This window comes from Carassius gibelio, chromosome B11 (assembly GCF_023724105.1).
Source record: "Carassius gibelio isolate Cgi1373 ecotype wild population from Czech Republic chromosome B11, carGib1.2-hapl.c, whole genome shotgun sequence".
In the NCBI taxonomy this organism is placed as follows: domain Eukaryota; kingdom Metazoa; phylum Chordata; class Actinopteri; order Cypriniformes; family Cyprinidae; genus Carassius; species Carassius gibelio.
In genome coordinates, this window is record NC_068406.1 from 5,817,121 (window position 1) to 5,835,283 (window position 18,163).

At 39.4% G+C, this 18,163-nt stretch overlaps 2 protein-coding genes across 3 annotated transcripts in view; one reads left to right on the forward strand and one right to left on the reverse strand.

The window, feature by feature from the left end:
* The window catches only part of LOC127968060 (synapsin-2-like), a 162,658-nt gene that overhangs the window by 36,626 nt on the left and 107,869 nt on the right, over positions 1-18,163 (forward strand). The window contains exons 2-5 of the mRNA XM_052568934.1: positions 853-910; positions 5,647-5,738; positions 11,181-11,337; positions 11,550-11,639. Coding sequence (XP_052424894.1) covers positions 853-910; positions 5,647-5,738; positions 11,181-11,337; positions 11,550-11,639 — 397 coding nt within the window. The remainder of the gene's footprint in view (positions 1-852; positions 911-5,646; positions 5,739-11,180; positions 11,338-11,549; positions 11,640-18,163) is intronic.
* The window catches only part of LOC127968067 (metalloproteinase inhibitor 3-like), a 62,666-nt gene continuing 56,856 nt past the window's right edge, over positions 12,354-18,163 (reverse strand). Inside the window, exons 1-5 of one of the 2 annotated variants that reach the window (XM_052568945.1) lie at positions 14,272-14,518; positions 13,931-14,007; positions 13,629-13,725; positions 12,979-13,097; positions 12,354-12,735 (exon numbers count right to left, since the gene is read on the reverse strand). In XM_052568945.1, coding sequence (XP_052424905.1) covers positions 12,577-12,735; positions 12,979-13,097; positions 13,629-13,725; positions 13,931-14,007; positions 14,272-14,395 — 576 coding nt within the window. In that variant the 5' untranslated portion in view covers positions 14,396-14,518 and the 3' untranslated portion in view covers positions 12,354-12,576. Of the gene's footprint in view, positions 12,736-12,978; positions 13,098-13,628; positions 13,726-13,930; positions 14,008-14,271; positions 14,519-18,163 lie in introns of those variants that run through there. The other variant, XM_052568946.1, reaches the window with a different exon arrangement.

The following is an 18,163-nucleotide window of genomic DNA, read 5'->3' on the forward strand; positions in this document are numbered from 1 at the left end:
TGATGAGACGCAGGTGCTTTGCTTTTAATGCTGCCGAACTTGAGATCAGCCAAAAGTGATATCAGCACGCTTCACTGTCACTAGACACTGAACTGCTCTCTTTGTGTCTATTGTTGTATTGTGCAAAACATTCCTGAATCAATGTTAAATGACTTTGTGCATTACTGATGCTGCCATCCATTTACTCCTCGACCAAATGTATCATTTCCTTTAGATGGCAGCATTGCACAATCGATCCTTGTTTCTGCGATGGACAGCTGTAGTGCAAACCTCTCTTCTGACCCATACAGTAAAACAGTTTTTCACTGAGATTGTGTCAGCATGTTATTGCTTCACATTAGCTGACAATAGTGGGCTTGAACATTATACTAAAGCAAACACAGATGCTCAAAAAGATAAGCCCCTGGGTTTGGTGATGCTTTTTCAGCACAGTAATGGATTTGGGTAAAGACAAGGATCACACCAGATTTCAGGCTATTTTCCTTCCTTTATCTATTTTCTCTGGCCTGTTTTCAGTTGCTTCTCATCTTTACCCTGTTGTAAGCTCAAAGCAACACCAATAGCTTTCTCTGTGACTGCTCATATAACACAAACACAAGCTCGAGAGAGTGAAAGAGATGTAGAGACGTGCACACTTATCAAAAACGATTGGAACGCCGCATCAGAACAGCAGCTGTTTGCATTGCTGTCATATCTCAGCGCCAGCTCTGCAATTACACAGTTCATTTGATTGTTTTTCCTGTCATTATAGCAGCTGGCTTGTGCATGATGTTGAATTGTTTTTGCACAAACTAACTGAACAACATTACAAACATGCATGAAATTATTCACAAATAAATGTTTGTCTTTCAGGGCAAAGATATTTCGTGGGAAGAAGGTCCAAGGAGATTACGATGTCAAAGTGGAGCAGGTAAGGCATCTATTACAGCTTTAGACCTGGCTGTTATTCTCAGCTTGAGCACACAAACCATTTAAATATTGAGTTGGCTGCTTTCAGCCGATTTGTTAACACCCCCAAACAAGTCTCTATGAATTATTAATTATTGTGCATACTGCATCCTTTTTAGCCATGATGCAATCCATTTCCATTAAGTCATGTATTAGTCCTCACAAGGAGCAGATTCTGAGTGATGCTGCACAATCAAGGCTATCAGAATGGATATGATGTGTAAAATGTGTATAGCCATGTGGAGAGAGAGCAATGAGATTTGACGGATAGTGCAGGAATATTTGATTACAGTGTGCCAAGCTTACTGTATCACTAGAGGCCACTGTATTTTACAGTAGTGGCACACTCTTAAAAATAATGCAGAAATAATGCCAAAAAAAAAAAAAAATGAGATGGGGTGTGTGTGTGTGTGTGTGTGTGTGCGTGCGAGTGTGTGTTCGTGGGTGTGTGTGCGAGTGTGTGTGTGTGTGTGTGTGTATGCGTGCGTGCGTGTGTGTGTGTGTGCATGCATGGGTGTGTGTGTGTGTGTATGCGTGCTAGCGTGTGTGTGTGTGTGTGTGTGTGCATGCATGCATGGGTGTGTGGGTGTGTGAGTGTGTGTGTGTGTGTGTGCGTGCTCCAGATGCTGGTAAATGTTACTAAACGTATGGGGCAAAAATCTTCATCGATGGTCATTCCAAAATATTTGTTTATTCTGGCTAAATAAATTTGCAGCAAGCAGCATATAGACGTCTAGTATTTCAGTATGTTAAACTAGATTTTTGCCAGTATCAATTTTTGTTAAGCTTTTAAAAGCATTCAGTTGAGTTTAGGTTTGTCTTTTACACCACAGCTCAAGATGTGATGGTGAAGGGTTTGAGACTCAAACAGATTACACGTTGAATCACATATTTATTGGGGTCCTGTGCCTGAGCAAAATTGTGTTAAAGTAAAAAAAACACCACTCAGGAATGGTCACCAGGTCCTTATGTGTCTTGACTGACTCCTCCATTGTCTTTATGGCCATGCAATCGTTTAAAATAGCTTTTAGTTGCAAAAGAAAAGTACTCCCAGGTCATTTTCTAACACATGTCATCATTGAAATTCTAGACCACACGTTGCTAATTGTAAGCCAATGCTACTGATCTGCATTGTGCCAATACTTGTGATTTGCTGCATGCCCTTTACCCAGAGAAAAGGCCAAGAGTAATAGTAGAAAGTGGCTATTTATCAAGAACATGTAGATAATAGAGCTCCAGTTGGAGTTCATTAACTATCAGTCTGCTGGTCACTTCTGCTTGCAAACACACTTCTGACGTTTGACTTACTGTCTGCTTTATTCCAGCATATCACTTATCTCTCACTGCCTGAATGTGACTGAGAGCATCATCCTGTATCCTGTGAACTCATTTGGTCTTGTGCATATGGCAGCAGTCAATATGAGCAAAGCTGAAATCCCATAATTAAACTGGACAATTTGTTGGGAACAAATCATTATAAAGAGTAACAAAGATGTCTTCTCCCAAACGTTCAAAAAAGCAAAGCATTGTGAAAAGGAAAGCCTACAACAATATAATTGGATATTATACAACCAATTAATAACTATTCCACCATAATTAAGCATAAACATATGAAATGGCTTCCCACAGCCAGTTTTATTGTGTATAAACTTCAAATTATTATTTTTTTTTTAACTGCGTATAAATTTCAAATTTTACTGCTCACATTGCATAACAGATGAATGTTAACAAGCCCACAATGATGAGAATGAAGGGAACAGCTACAGGTCATGATACACACCTACTGGTACTTATTTCAAATGACTAATATGATTATAAGGCCATTACTCTGCCTCTTGAATCATGCAGAGCACACAATTAGCAAATCAAGGTGGTGTTTCATTGCAAAAAAATAAACAATCCCCAACTTGCCCACAACTATTAGAGATAAAAAATAAATTAAAAAAACACAGGTTTGTGCAAGTTTACAAGTCAGTGATGCTGAATGTCACTGGTGTTGTAACCAAACGGCCGATTGATTATCCAATGGATAATTGCATAATTGCAAACAGGATAATTGCTGATAAATGCTGTCAACACCTAGAGATGATGCAGTCAAAAACATATCAGTGGGAATAGAGGTATTAAATTCATGTACAGTCATTAAATTCTAATGAATAATAATGAAAACGTTGAAATTCTTCAGAAGGATCTACAGAACTGCACACAGACGGGAGCTCCTGATATTTTTTATTATTTCATTGTTTGGTATAATAATATTAATGTTACTTTTTAGTTGATTTCTTCTTTAAAAAATCTAATTCATATTTTTAAAAGTCAAGCCTTAATGTCAACATATAATAATACCCTTTGAAGACAATGTACCGTACATGCTACGAGTCAATGACTATAAAAAGGAATGTTTATGGACTATTTTGAAGAGTAAGCACAAACGGCTAGCCTATTAAAGTAGATATATAAATGAAAGCTAATAAATATTTAAAGTGCGACTGAGCAGACTAAAATGGTAAACAACAAATAGGCTTATGGAATTTGAGATCCTTGTCATGATTTTAACAGCAGAGGTAACATATTTAAGTAACACTTTATTTTGATAGTCCACTTCACCCATTTGCTTTGCAACAACAGTACGTCAACTACCAGTCATTAGATTGATAGTAGACTACTGTCCCTAAAGTAACAGTCTACTACACTGTAAAAAATAAGTGTAATTTCAACTGTAAACATTTGTAGAAACGCTATGAAAAAACAAACTGTAAATAGGTTTACAGTAAGTTCCTGTACTATATACAGGGAAAAACTGTAAAATATCTAACCAGACATTTCATGCAATTTTACAGTAAAATGTAAGATCAATGTATAATTTACATAATTTGTAAACTGATATTTCCAGAATTCCCTGCGTGACACTGCATCTTTGAAAGTATTTGTTGAAATAATCATTTTTTTTTTAAATAGCTTTTGTTATCAGTTATGTACATTTGGGCTTTATGTTACATATTCTGTTGTTTAATGAAAGTTTGTTGCATTATTTAAGTATCATGTTTGTTACCATGATGGTGTTTTGTGTTTGCATGAATGACTCTGAGCACTTTCTATATATTAATATATGCTTCTGCTTGTGGCAAAGCTACTTGTGATGAGCTTTGATTTTTTAATGTGGCTTTCTCTTTTACCACCTGCATTATTATGGTGGTTGTCAATATGTTAAAGGTACAAAACAGATTTTAATAGCAGTGTGTGTTGTCGAATTTACTGGTTTACATTCAAATTTTCTTGTTTGTAAATTACAGCTTTATAATAGTTTTTGACGTAAATGTGTTTACAGTTTTTGTGTATTTTTTCCAAAATTATTTTGTAAAAACTACAGATTTATTTATTTATTTTTTTACAGTGTAATGCTGTAATTAGAGCTAAGCCCCATTCAGACAGTAATTGTTTCTCATTTGGATGTAAGAGATTTTCAACATTTACAGTTGGTGATTTTATTGTTGTCCGAATAATCCCTGGCCGAATTACCTACTGTTTTTTGGCAGACACCAAGGTTGTGTGATAATTTAACTGCTGTCCAAATCCACATCTCTGAGTTTTTCTTTAAGAATAATTCAATTTAAGATGAACTGTTTAAATCCTTTTGATCACTGCCGACCATCATACGGTAATTGCAAATCTGTAGTTTGCATGCACATTTATTACTGTAAATAAAAGATTGGAAGTATTTACAAGAACAATATTTTATAAATGCTCCACCACAGCAAGTTGGGAACTGTTAATAACAAAACGAAGGAAGAAAAGAAAAGCATACAAACATTTGGAATAATTTATTATTATGGCAGCAACGGGTATGCAATGTGTTTTTAAAATATGTATTATATAGACCAACAATTACATACACAAAAATATTAACCAAACATCTTTATGTTTGCCTTATGTAAATCAGAGGTTGCATAAACTTATTTCTGCTAATCTCCACATTTTAATTGGATCCATCATTTTGAGAGATAAAGTTCAAGACAAAACCTTTTTAATATAGTTTGTCTGTTTTCCTATTTTTAAACAGATGTTAAAAAATCAAATAATAAGTAGAATATTATTAAAGATGAATTTATTCTCATGACAATCATGTAACTGGGTAGGTCACTGGCACGTTCCCAGGTGCTGAGGATCACAGAACTTGTTTTTAGACCGTGAATAAATCACCATCTGAATCCAGGACTTTTATTACTGAGGTGCGATGTAAATGTATTTTTACAGATATCTATGTGAGAAATAATTACCATCCAAGCAGAGGTAATCTGTGCTGCTCTCGGTAGATTGTGCTGGTTATTATGAAAATTATCTGCTGCATCTGTATTCTTTAATGTGTGTATTATCAGTAAATCATCCACAGAATTGTTCCTTCCCACTGGGCCTCATATATTTCTATGTCAGTTCTTAAATGCAAAATCAGTTGTTGTTTTTTTACTGCTGATAAGCTTTTGAATTCTGTTTATTGCAAAACACAATCTATACATTTAATGTCATTTTGACAGTCTTTTGATGTTTCATGATAGATCGTTGTATCTGCCTGTATAGCTGAAGTGGCAAAGGTTCATCTCGTTTACTACAAGTTACAGAACAAAATAAATACGAATGAACATTAGAAGGTATATGGACTAATGTGTAACATATTAATTTGTATTTTTCTTTTTGTTTCAGGCTGAGTTCTCGGAAATCAACCTTGTGGCTCATGCTAATGGCGTATGCAGTGTGGACATGCAAGTGATCAGAAATGGAACAAAAGTGGTTCGGTAAGTTCAACAACAATAATCTTCAGACATTACAGCAGTGAGCCCAATATGAGTTCATTATATTCTTTTATCTGTTTTTTTCAGCATTGATTCATCATTCTGTTTGTTTCCAACCACCCATTTTTATGCGCATTTTGGGATAAATCACATAAAAAATAAAAACACTGGATGGAAGCATCAAGATGTGGATAAATCTTGAAAATGTGCATGAAAAACTCACTCAACTAAGTATGATACATTTCTTTTCAAATAAGAAAATGTGCATAAACTGTAATGAAACACTTTTACGAAATAAATTCCTTAAGGGACATCAAAAAAGACGTGACTTTGCGATGGGATGGGGTATCTTGATTAACCAGCGTACTGATCTTGTTGTTAGGCATTTGAAAAGCAGTTTCTGCAGACTCTGAAAATAAGATAATGTGACGTGTTTCGTCTGCATGAAAGCATGGAAAGAAATCTACAAATCTTTCTCCTTGGGCTCTGCGCGCCATTCAAAAGGGGTACAGAGTACAGTTCCGTTCCCGCCCACCAAAGTTCAACGGGGTGGTCTGGACTGTAGTCAACCCAGAGCAGAGTCAGGTATTGGAACAAGAAGTAAACTCTCTGCTGGTAAAGGAGGCTATAGAACATATTCCTCCTCCAGACAGAGAGTCCAGGTTCCACAGCCGCTACTTCTTAGTTCCCAAGAAGGATGGGGGGTTGGTTCCTATAATAGATCTCAGACACTTGAATCGGTCTCTGAGGAGATTTAGGTTCAAGATGCTCACTATTCCCATCATCGTGAACCAAATTCAATCCAAGGATTGGTTTGTCAAGATAGATCTGAAGGACGCATACTTCCACATTTCCATCCTTCCATCTCACAGGAAGTTCCTGAGGTTCGCCTTCGGGGGCGAGGCATACCAATATTGTGTTTTTCTGTTTGGCCTAGCTCTCTCCCCTCGCACATTTACAAAATGTATGGATGCAGCTCTGCAGCTGAGGCTTCAGGGTCTCAGGGTTCTCAATTATATCGACAACTGGCTAATTCTAGCCCAGTCACAAGAGCTGGCAGTTCGGCATCGAGATGTTGTCCTTGCCCAGATCCAGAGCCTGGGGTTGAGACCCAACACAAAGAAGAGCATGTTGGCACCAGCCCAGAGAACCACGCTCCTGGGAATGGTGTGGGATTCCGTCATGATGCGGGCACAATTGTCTCCTGCATGGATCGAATCCATCCTGGCCACGGTGACCAGGATAAAGCTAGACCAGGCCATCACTGTAAAACATTTCCAGAGAGTGTTAGGTCTCATGGCAGCAGCATCCAATATCATTCCATTCGGTCTCCTGCACAAGAGGCCCTTGCAGTGGTGGTTGAAAACCAAGGGGTTCTCCCCGAGGGGAAACCCATTTCGCATGATCAGGGTTACGCACAGATGCCTTCGTTCCCCAATCTATGTTGAAGAGAGCTTGGTTTCTGTCCCAAGGTCCCGTGCTGGGAGCGTTATGTCACCGGAAAGCCGTCTCAGACTGGCACATCAGATCCTCTTTTGGTCCCAGGGGATATTGTTGTCTCTAAGAGCAACATACATCCCAGGGAATCAGAATCAGGGAGCAGACATCCTGTCGAGGCAGGGGCTGAGGCCCGGGGAATGGAGACTTCATCCCAAGGTGGTGGAGTCAATATGTCAGAGGTTCGGGCCAGTGGAAGTGGATCTATTCACGTCTCGAGAGACGACTCACTGTCCACTGTGGTTCTCCCTCACACATCCAGCCCCACTGGGGTTGGATGCCATGGTACAGACGTGGCAGAGGCTGCGTCTGTATTCTTTTCCCCCGATCGCTCTGCTCCCGGGAGTTCAAGAGATGGTTCGTCGCAACGGCATCAGTCTATTACTGGTAGCCCCATTGTGGCCAGCCCAAGTATGGTTCTCAGACATAATATTACTCCTGGACGGCCCTCCATGGGAGCTTCCCATGAGGAGGGACCTGCTGACACAGGCAGAGGGCTCAATAGTTCACCCTCAGCCCAAACTATGGAAACTGTGGGTCTGACCCCTGAGGGGGCACAGTACCGAGAGGCCGGCCTGTCAGCAGGAGTAGTGGAGACCATGCTCAGCTTTAGAACTCCCTCCACAAGGAAATTGTACAGCCTAAAATGGAATGTTTTCACCGCTTGGTGCAGAGAGCGTGAGGTGGACTCAGTTAACTGCCCAGTGGCTTCAGTGCTGGAGCTCCTCTAAGATCACTTCTCGGCTGGTCTTAGCCCGTCCACTCTCAAGCTGTACGTGGCTGCAATTTTGGCTTTCCACGCTCCTCTGAGTGATGGGCCTCTGGGGAAACTGTCGTTGGTCGTATGTTTCCTCTGTGAGGCTTGGGCCTTAAGGTGGCTTTGTTGTTAGCCATTACTTCTCTGAGGAGGGTAGGAGATCTCCAGGTGCTCTTCATATCTAATGGGTGCCTGGAGTTTGCTTCAGGCGACATCAAAGCCATCCTACTTCCTAGGCCAGGTTATTTGCCCAAGGTGCCGTTTAATGTGGCATGGCCTATGGTTCTGCAGGCTCTTCATCCTCCACCTCACGTTTTGGCAGATGACGAGAGACTTCTCCTGCTCTGCCCTGTCAGAGCTCTCAAAATATATATCCAGAGGTCCTCCTCATGGCGGAAGTCAGACCAGTTGTTAGTCTGTTTCGGGTCGCCCAAGAAGGGGCTTCCTGCTTCTAAACAGACCATTAGCAACTGGATTCTCCAAGCTATATCTATGGCCTACCAGGTGCACAATTTGCCTTCACCTCTGGCCGTGAGGGCTCATTCTACCAGAGGCATGGCATCCTCTCAGGAGATCTGCAATGCAGAAGGATGGGCCACCCCTCACACTTTTTTTAGATTTTACAGCCTCGACATTCCATTGACACCTGGCACCCATGTGCTCTCGTCCTAAGTGTGCCTGTGCGCAGCTTCACACAGGTCAGGGCTCGTTGTGGCATAGTGGGTACTCGTTCCCCCAAAGTGTCATTCGACTTAGTTCGATGTTCCCTCGAAGGGGAACATCTCGGGTTGCGACTGTAACCCTTGTTCCCAGAGAAAGGGAACAAGAACTGCGTCGAATGACACTTTGGGGGAAGCCGCTCAGCGTAGCATCTCTGAAGCATGAATGTAATGTGTAACGGCATATGCAGAAACTATAAAAAGGACGCTGGCACACAACAGAGACAGCTTCTGTGATGAAGCAAGTGCTCCCAGGCATGGGGAGGTGTGGCGAAGGGATGCAGTTCTCATTCCCTTTCTCAGGGAACAAGGGTTACAGTCGTAACCCAAGACGTTTCTTCAACTAACTGTATGAAAATGCTGCTTTACAAATGTTTTATGATATTCCAATTTTGCATATAATTTTAATTGGGAACTTTGGGTGGAAACATAGCTAGTGTTAATGGAGGTTGTGTGTTATAGTTCTACACAACTAATAGTCATTACATTTAGTTGAAATTTAGATAAAACATGTTGGTGTGGTGTGATGTATTTTAGCTTGATTTAGTTGTATTAAATGTAATTAAATTTGAAGTTATCAAATGAATAAAAAACAATTTTTTTTATTAACAAACAGTAATTTGAGGCATTAAGGAAAACTAAATTTTAATTAATGTGTGGTAGCTTTGCATCTATATTCTATGGCATCTCCAAACTGAAAATTAGTTTTTTTCAGGTAAATAGACCAAAAATATTGTGGTCACATACTGCACTCATTTGTCAAAATATATTGTTACCAGTAACTTAAAAGTCCACATAGCCAAACTGTGTTTCATGGTTCAAGTGTTTAACAAAGGTTATAAAATTAAGATTTAAACTCATGTGATTTACTGTCATGATGACCGCAAAATGTGTTTCGACAGAAAGCCAAAATACAACTTATGGCAGTGTGGGTGTGCACTGAGAAATGCCCATTTACTCATGCAGGCGGGGTTGAATGAGTATGACAGGGTGGATTTTCCTATTACCTATGACTCTTAATGATTGTGTGTGTGTGTGTGTATTTGTGTGTGTGTGTCAGTATAGGAATTGATTTGAGTTTTATTGATGTGGGCGTATTAAGAGTATCACGTTAGAGTATTGATTACACAGGTATTAAATAGACTGTTTTCCTAGTGTTGCTGATGAGGAAAATTAAGTTTGTGATAATGGATAAATGTCTGATTCACTGTAGAAATGTTGCTTAAATAAATAAAAATAAATAAACAAATTCAAAGAAATGGCAAGTACAGGTGTCTGATATATTTTGCACCATATATCAATATTCATTACAATCTTTATTATTTTTCATGTAAATGTCTACTCTTATACCAATTTGTGTTGCCTCTTCAATCAGAAAATAGTCCTAATGGGAGAGGGGGGTTACATAAGGCCCAGAGCTTAACAAAACCCTCAAGTCGTGGCCTAATGGTTAGAGAGTCGGAATCCCAATCGAAAGGTTGTGAGTTCGAGTCCCGGGCCGGCAGGAATTGTGGATGGGGGGAGGGCATGTACAATTCTCTCTCCACCTTCAATACCATGACTTAGGTGCCCTTGAGCAAGGTATCGAACCCCCAACTGCTCACCGGGCGCCGCAGCATAAATGATGCCCACTGCTCCGGGTGTGTGCTCACAGTGTGTGTGTGTGTTCACTGCTCTGTGTGTGTGCACTTCGGATGGGTGCAGACCACAAATTCTGAGTATGGGTCACCATACTTGGCTGAATGTCTTGTCACTAAGCAAATCAATAAAGTAAACAACAACGTAAAAGTGACACATCATTTCCATGTTTTGCCACATTAATCCATTTATCCTCCTCTTTCTCCCTTACAAATGCACAAACATATAGTACTATGGACACACAGCCATGCAGAAACGTCTAGTTTAGCTACCTTAAGCTAAAAAATTCATAAACATTTCTTACTAGCAAGGTAATAACGCCACTGTTGTTGAAGCAGATAAACTTAAAGTTTTGCTATTAACATAGACCCTGCTGCCGAACAATGTTGAGAGACACACAGACTCACAGAGGAAATTGACACACACTTTCCACTCTGTCTTCAGTAACTTCATTATTAACTGCATTAGCTATCAATGGTTCAAGGCTCCGTTGCTAGGTCTGACATTTTAGAATTAGCAGCAGAGGCACTGGATTGAGATGCATAAGAAATTAATCCTACTGACATGATAAATGTGTTAAAAATACAACATCTGAACAAGGTTTTGAGGTGGGGTAAACATAGTATAAGGAAATATTTGACTCCAGTCTGTAGAAAATACTGCAGACAATGTGGTCACGGGTCAATTTTTTCTTAAGGGTAAAGGATTTGCTTAATTGGCTTAGCATAATGTAAAACAATACACACTTAATTAAACACTACTCAACTGAAATGTTGAACAGATAATAGACTAACTCTTTTGCTATGTTTTTGATTTATGTTATTGATTAAACAGGTCCTTCAAGCCTGACTTTGTCTTGGTGCGACAGCACGCTTATAGCATGGCACAGAATGAAGATTTCCGCAATATAATCATCGGTTTGCAGTATGCTGGGATCCCCAGCGTCAACTCGCTGGAGTCCATTTACAACCTCTGTGACAAGCCATGGGCTGTGAGTAGACATGTTTTGTGTGTTTTTCTTTTTTTTTTTTAAAGGCAATTTGAAGAGCATTAAAACTTCCTAGAGGTTTCTGGATTCTGAATATATACAGGCATGCAGTTATTTTTGAATGTGAAATAATGTGTAATTGTGTAGACATTACTAAATGAGACTTTCAGTGCTTTCAGCATTTTCATTCAGACTGATTCTCTGTTTTCTCCCAGTTTGCTCAACTGATCAGCATCTACAAGAGACTGGGAGCAGATAATTTCCCTCTTGTTGATCAGACGTTCTACTCAAACTACAGGGACATGGTAAGAACAAAACAACATTGTTTTTCATTCGTTTCACTCGATTTGAATCCATTTTTTGCTCTAAATATGGCAAGCTTGATTTTGATAAAGAACAAAATATGTGACAGTTTGGTTTGATATTATAAATTAGTTATTGGTATATTAACACTATATGATACAGCAAGTAAAGTGTATTATGTTTTTTTTATTAGTAGTACTGACCTGATGACAAAAAAAAATGCTGCTGCTGCTCACATAACCCCTTGTGAAAAAAACGTGTCTAATATTAGTGACTGTGCACTTGTAGTTTTTTTGTATTTGTTGTTGTTTTTTCTGAAAGAATTAATTAGTTTATTTGTTGTCATTCAAATAATCCAATCTGTCTCAGTAGCTCTATGCAGTACATACACACTGCGTTTTAATATAACACCTCTGTAATGCAGCTTTACAATCTTTATCAGCTTTCTGCCTTGTGCAAACAAGCTAAAATTGCTGTTTCTGTGGTTTCTAGTGAAGTAGACATTTCCTGCTGTCTGAAGTGGCTGTGGTTCTGTGGAATGAACCTTAAACGTTGCTGTTTGTTATTGTAGTTTTTTTATTAAACTCTCCTTTTTTATCTCAATGTTCTTCAGAATAGAAACGCGAAAAACAATACCTAGATGAATGCTTTTGCCACTAAGAACATCCATATTTATATAAACATGCTTACATTTCCTATGAAATACACACAGACACTTTTACATGCAAAATAGTTTAATGGTTGATTGCATATCTCCATGAAAACAGTGTTTTGTATGTATTTGCTGACTGCATTGCAAAGTTTCATTAAATTGTTTAAATTCATTTCAAAATGTTATAAGCATTCTAAGCATTCTGGAGAACAAAAGAGCAAAAATACACACTGACAAATGGCTGATGCACTTGTGCTTCAGGGCATACTTTTTAGGAACATTTGTAGTTACTTAAATTTTCGCCAACTGCAGAAGCCGTTATTGTCTGGCAGGCAAATAGACTGAAGAGCCTCTTCATCATTAAGACTGAATGAATTATTGACTCTTATCAGACATTTTTTCTGAAGGATCTCGGTCAAACAGGACTCTCCAGTACAGGGCGAGATCTGTAGAGATCAAAGTTTGAGAGATGACTGAATTCATAGCTATACTTATAACACAACAACAACTGTTTTAACACTTGGAAAAATAAAATAAATGCATGATAATGAATTTCAGCCAGAGTTTGAGGAACGCGTTTGACAATATTTAAATATGCAGAAAATTTTGTCGGGCAAAAATGAAGCTACTGGATTTCAACAGCACTGAACTATGGTGAATTATTGTAAAAGTTTGATTTGGATTATTACCTCACAGACACAGCCTTTCTGATACTTGCTGAGGTACAACTTTTGAACTCGGGAGAGTTCTTTCCAAGGCTTCACAAGGTCACATAAATCAACAAGTACCCTGCCGTCCTTGACATGTCCTTGGGAGGAAATTTTACAATTTTACAGTTAAAGTTCATCTTACTGTATATAAACAACTATTTTTGTACCTAGAGATCTCCTCACTTATTGAACCCTTATGTTCTGTTGAGATTCATTATTGTTTTTAGGTTTGAGGTCCTGGATAATATTAGATTTTTCTTTGTCTTTGGTCACTCATTCCAAACACCAAAAACATGTGCAGAAATGTGTCTTGTTGCTAATAGATGCAAAATAAGTGAAAATTATATGTGCTCTAAAATTATCAGAAATATTATTAAACTGTGATATTCTCAGACTGGATGAAATCAGAGTCTGAAGCTAAAGTTGAATAATTAGATACACAATGTGATTTTCAATGAAATCTGTCAAATCACATAGCCCAAAACCCATCCAGACTGTAAATTGGGCTAAAAATTTGGGCATAATGTGTGTAGCATATTTCAGCCTCGGCTGATGTTAACAACCATCATCAGGAATCAGGGAGTTCAGTTTCAACTCAAACTCTGTCTAGAGATAGTAAATGATTTTACCTGCCAGCAGATACTCGTCCTTTTGCAGACTGATGCCACATGAAGTTTGAGAGCTGTAGATGACCTGAATTTTCTTCATATCTAAGTGCTTAAATATCTGGATAAAAAAATAAAAATAAAAAAAAAGTATATATTTTTTTTTTTTTGATACATACACATACACACACACACACACACACACACACACACACACACACACACAAACACACACACACACACACACACACACACAAACACACATTTCTTGTTAAAAAAAAAAGATTGTATTGGAAAATAATGTCAAGTAAATAACATTTTCTCACCTCAACAGTCTGGATATCATATGCAGTTAATTCAGGGATAGTGCTGTTCACCTTTCCAACGACTTTGGCTCGAATCACTAATTGGTAAAAAAAAAAAAAAAAAAAAAAAAAAAAAAAGAGATCTTGTTACTGATTTTTTCTTTTTAAATATAACTTATTTAATAAAATAATGTCATATATAATTTATAAATATTTTAAGTGCAATCATCGTACTTTCCTAATGTGTTCAATAATTCAAGTCACTGAACTACTGCGAATGAACCAATAATAACATCTTAAAACAGCATGCAATCTACAGACGTGAGTTCGTGTTTGATTAGCTATGCATGTGTTTGACGTACCTGTATCAGACGCGCAGAACTGCTGTTGAGGGTGTCTCGGTAAACATCTGCATCCCTCGGTCACCTGTTCGTTCAGTGCCACAGACAAGAAGAACAGCAGCGCTAGAGTCACAGTAGCAGACATGCTCTCACTCTCACAGTGCAAGACTAAACTATATACTCAGGCTCTGAAGCAGACACGGCTTGCTTTAGATGCGGCGCTCCTCGAAGTTCGCATTTGAAGTGTGATTGCATCACAGCGGCTCCAGGTGGGCTGATCCAATTTATGGCCTTCGTAACTTTGCTACACACCTCTCACTGAACGTGACATCTGCATCTGCATGAATGTGATGATGGGCAGAGCCAGGGCTGTTTGCATTATGCATAGTACAACCAATGCAAAAATCCTATTAAACGAGTATAACCGAGCGCGGTAAAGTTAGTTTTAGGTTTGATATTCGGTGGATATTCGCCTAGGCTTGCTTTAGGGACCGTCTGCAAATTTACCTCTCAGTACAAAACGAAGTCCAATAATTAATACAAATTATGTTTCCAACATCACAGTAAATGTCTTGTGGGCAAACTGACAGAAAATATTTAGCCAATATGTCCCTACTAACAATATCTCCCTTACTGTATGCACAGTACACAAAAATTATTTTCTTTAAAAAAATTGCTATAATACACCAAAAAAAATTTTTTTTGTTGTTAATGTTCCATAGGTTGTAGGACATTTGTAGTTACACGACTGACTTACTACAGGTGAAATTTTGCCAATATCTCCCTTACTGTACGTACAGTACATAATAATTTTTTTAAAAAACAATTACTGTTAAGCACAAAAAGGGTTTTCTCATGTTCCAAAGGTTGTAGTAAGTTTTTAGTTACAAGACTGACTTACTACAGGTGGATTTTTGCCAATATCTCTCTTAATGTACATACAGTACATAATAATTATTTTTTAAAAATGCTGTAAATCACCAAAAGGTTTTTTTTTTCATGTTGCAAAGGTTTTAGTACACTTGTAGTTACAAGACTGACTTTCTACAGGTGATTTTTTGCCAATATCTCCCTTACTGTACGTACAGTACACTCTTATTCTTAAAAAAAAAAACAATTACTGTAAATCACCAAAATGGTTTTTCCTGTTCCAAAGGTTTACATTTACATTTAATCATTTAGCAGACGCTTTTATCCAAAGCGACTTACAAATGAGAACAACAGAAGCAGTCAGGTCAACAAGAGAACAACAACAGAATACAAGTGCCATGACAAGTCTCAGTCTAGTATAGAACGCATAGCCAGGTGTATATACATTTTTTTTTTTTTTTTTTTTTTTTAATTAAATGAAAAAGACAAGAAAAGGAAAAGTACTGGTTTTAGTAGGTTAAGTTCAGGCGAAAAAGATGAGTCTTTAGATGTTTCTTGAAAATGAGTAAAGAATCAGCTGTACGAATTGAGATTGGGAGGTCATTCCACCACATGGGCACAGTCCAGGTAAAGGTCCGTGAGAGTGATTTTGAATTTTTTTGGGATGGCACCACAAGGCGTTGTTCACTTGCAGAGCGCAAACTTCTGGAGGGCACATAGGATTTAACCAGTGAGTTTAGGTAAGTTGGTGCCGTGCCAGTGGTCGTCTTGTAGGCAAGCATCAGTACCTTGAATTTGATGCGAGCAGCTACTGGTAGCCAGTGTAACCTGATGAGGAGAGGAGTAACATGAGCTTTTTTTTGGCTCATTGAAGACAACCCTCGCTGCTGCATTCTGGATCATTTGCAGAGGCTTGACAGTACATGCAGGAAGGCCCGCCAGGAGAGCATTACAATAGTCCAGTCTGGAGAGAACAAGAGCTTGGACAAGAAGTTGGGTTGCTTGCTCTGACAGGAAGGGTCTAATCTTCCTAATGTTGTATAAGGCAAACCTGCAGAACCGGGTCGTTGTAGCAATGTGGTCAGTGAAGCTTAATTGATGATTCATCACAACTCCTAGGTTTCTGGCTGTCCTCGAAGGAGTTATGGTTGACGAGCCCAGCTATATAGAGAAGTTGTGATTAATCAATGGGTTAGCTGGAATCACCGGTAGTTCAGTCTTTGTAAGGTTAAGCTGAAGGTGATGGTCATTCATTCAGCTAGAAATGTCACTCAGACAGGCTGAAATGCGAGCAGCTACCGTCGGGTCATCAGGTTGGAATGAGAAGTAGAGTTGGGTGTCATCAGCATTGCAGTGATAAGAAAAGCCATGCTTCTGAATGACAGATCCTAAAGATGTCATGTAGATGGAGAAGAGAAGTGGTCCAAGTACTGAGCCTTGAGGAACCCCAGTAGCAAGGTGGTGTGACTTTGAAACATCACCCCTCCAAGACACACTGAAGGATCTGTCAGAGAGGTAGGACTTAACCCACAGGAGAGCAGTTCCAGAGATTCCCATCTTTCTGAGGGTGGACAGGAGAATCTGGTGATTAACAGTGTCAAAAGCAGCAGACAGGTCCAGTAAGATGAGTACCGAGGATTTTGAAGCTGCTCTTGCTAGTCGCAGGGCTTCAGTAACCGAGAGCAGAGCAGTCTCAGTTGAGTGGCCACTTTTGAAGCCAGATTGGTTGCTGTCCAGGAGGTTGTTCTGTCCAAGGAACATAGAAAGCTGGTTGAACACAGCCCGCTCAAGTGTCTTTGCAATGAATGGAAGAAGGGATACCGGTCTGTAGTTTTCAAGAAGCTCTGGATTTAGAGATGGTTTCTTGAGCAGTGGGCTTACCCGAGCCTGCTTGAATGCTAAGGGAAATGTTCCAGATTGAAGAGAGGAGTTGATAATGTGAGTATGTGAAGGTATGACTCAAGAAGAGATCGCTTGAAGGAGGTGAGTGGGGATAGGATCAAGTGGACAAGTAGTAGGATGATTGGACAGGAGAATTTTGGAGACGTCCATCTCTGAGAGTGGGGAGAAGGAGGATAAAGAGTGTGCATAAGTCATTGTGAAGTTTTCCTCAGACTGTGGTGTGGAGAATTGTTCACTGATGGATCTCGTCTTATTTGTGAAGAAAGCTGCAAAGTCGTCCGCTGTAAGAGTCGATGGAGGAGGTGGAGGCGGCGGATTAAGAAGAGAAGAGAAAGTCTTGAATAGTGTCCGAGCGTCACAGCAGCTGTTATTTTGTTGTGGTAGTAGGATGTTTTAGCTGTGAAGACATTTGCAGAGAAGGAAGAGAGGAGAGATTGATACACACTGAGGTCCGTAGAGTTCTTTGACTCGGACAGCCAGGGGGCAGATGGGGCAGTGCGTGCTGGTCTAGACAACAGTGGGCAAAAGTTGTCCAAGCAAGATGTTAAAGTGGAGCAAAGAGTGTCCGTAGCACTGTTCGTGTCCAGAGCAGAAAACTGAGAGAATGGTGGAAGAGAGGATGAAACCACAGCAGATAGGCGAGATGGAGAGAGTGAGCGTAGGTTCCGTCGAAAGGTGACCTGCGTTGGAGTGTGTGCCACTTCAGGAGTAAGTGCTAGGTTAGCAGTAATGAGGAAGTGATCAGAGGTGTGCAGTGGAGCAACTGAAGAGGTGTCCACAGAGCAACCGCGCGTGTAGATGAGGTTAAGTTGGTTGCCCGATTTGTGAGTCGCTGTAGTGGACACTAGCTTGAGATCAAATGAGGTGAGCAGAGTTTTGAAGTCAGCAGCCTGGGGTTTATCTAAGTGGATGTTGAAGTCACCAAGCAGTACCAGAGGAGTACCATCTTCAGGAAAGTTTGATAGCAGCACATCCAACTCCTCCAAGAAGTTTCCAAGTTGACCTGGAGGACGATAAATGACCACAAAGTGAATTTTAACAGGGTGGGTTACAGTAATGGCATGTGATTCAAATGAACCAGTACCTGTAGGTGATGGCTGAAGTTCAAATTTCCATTCTTTGGATATAAGGAGACCCGTAC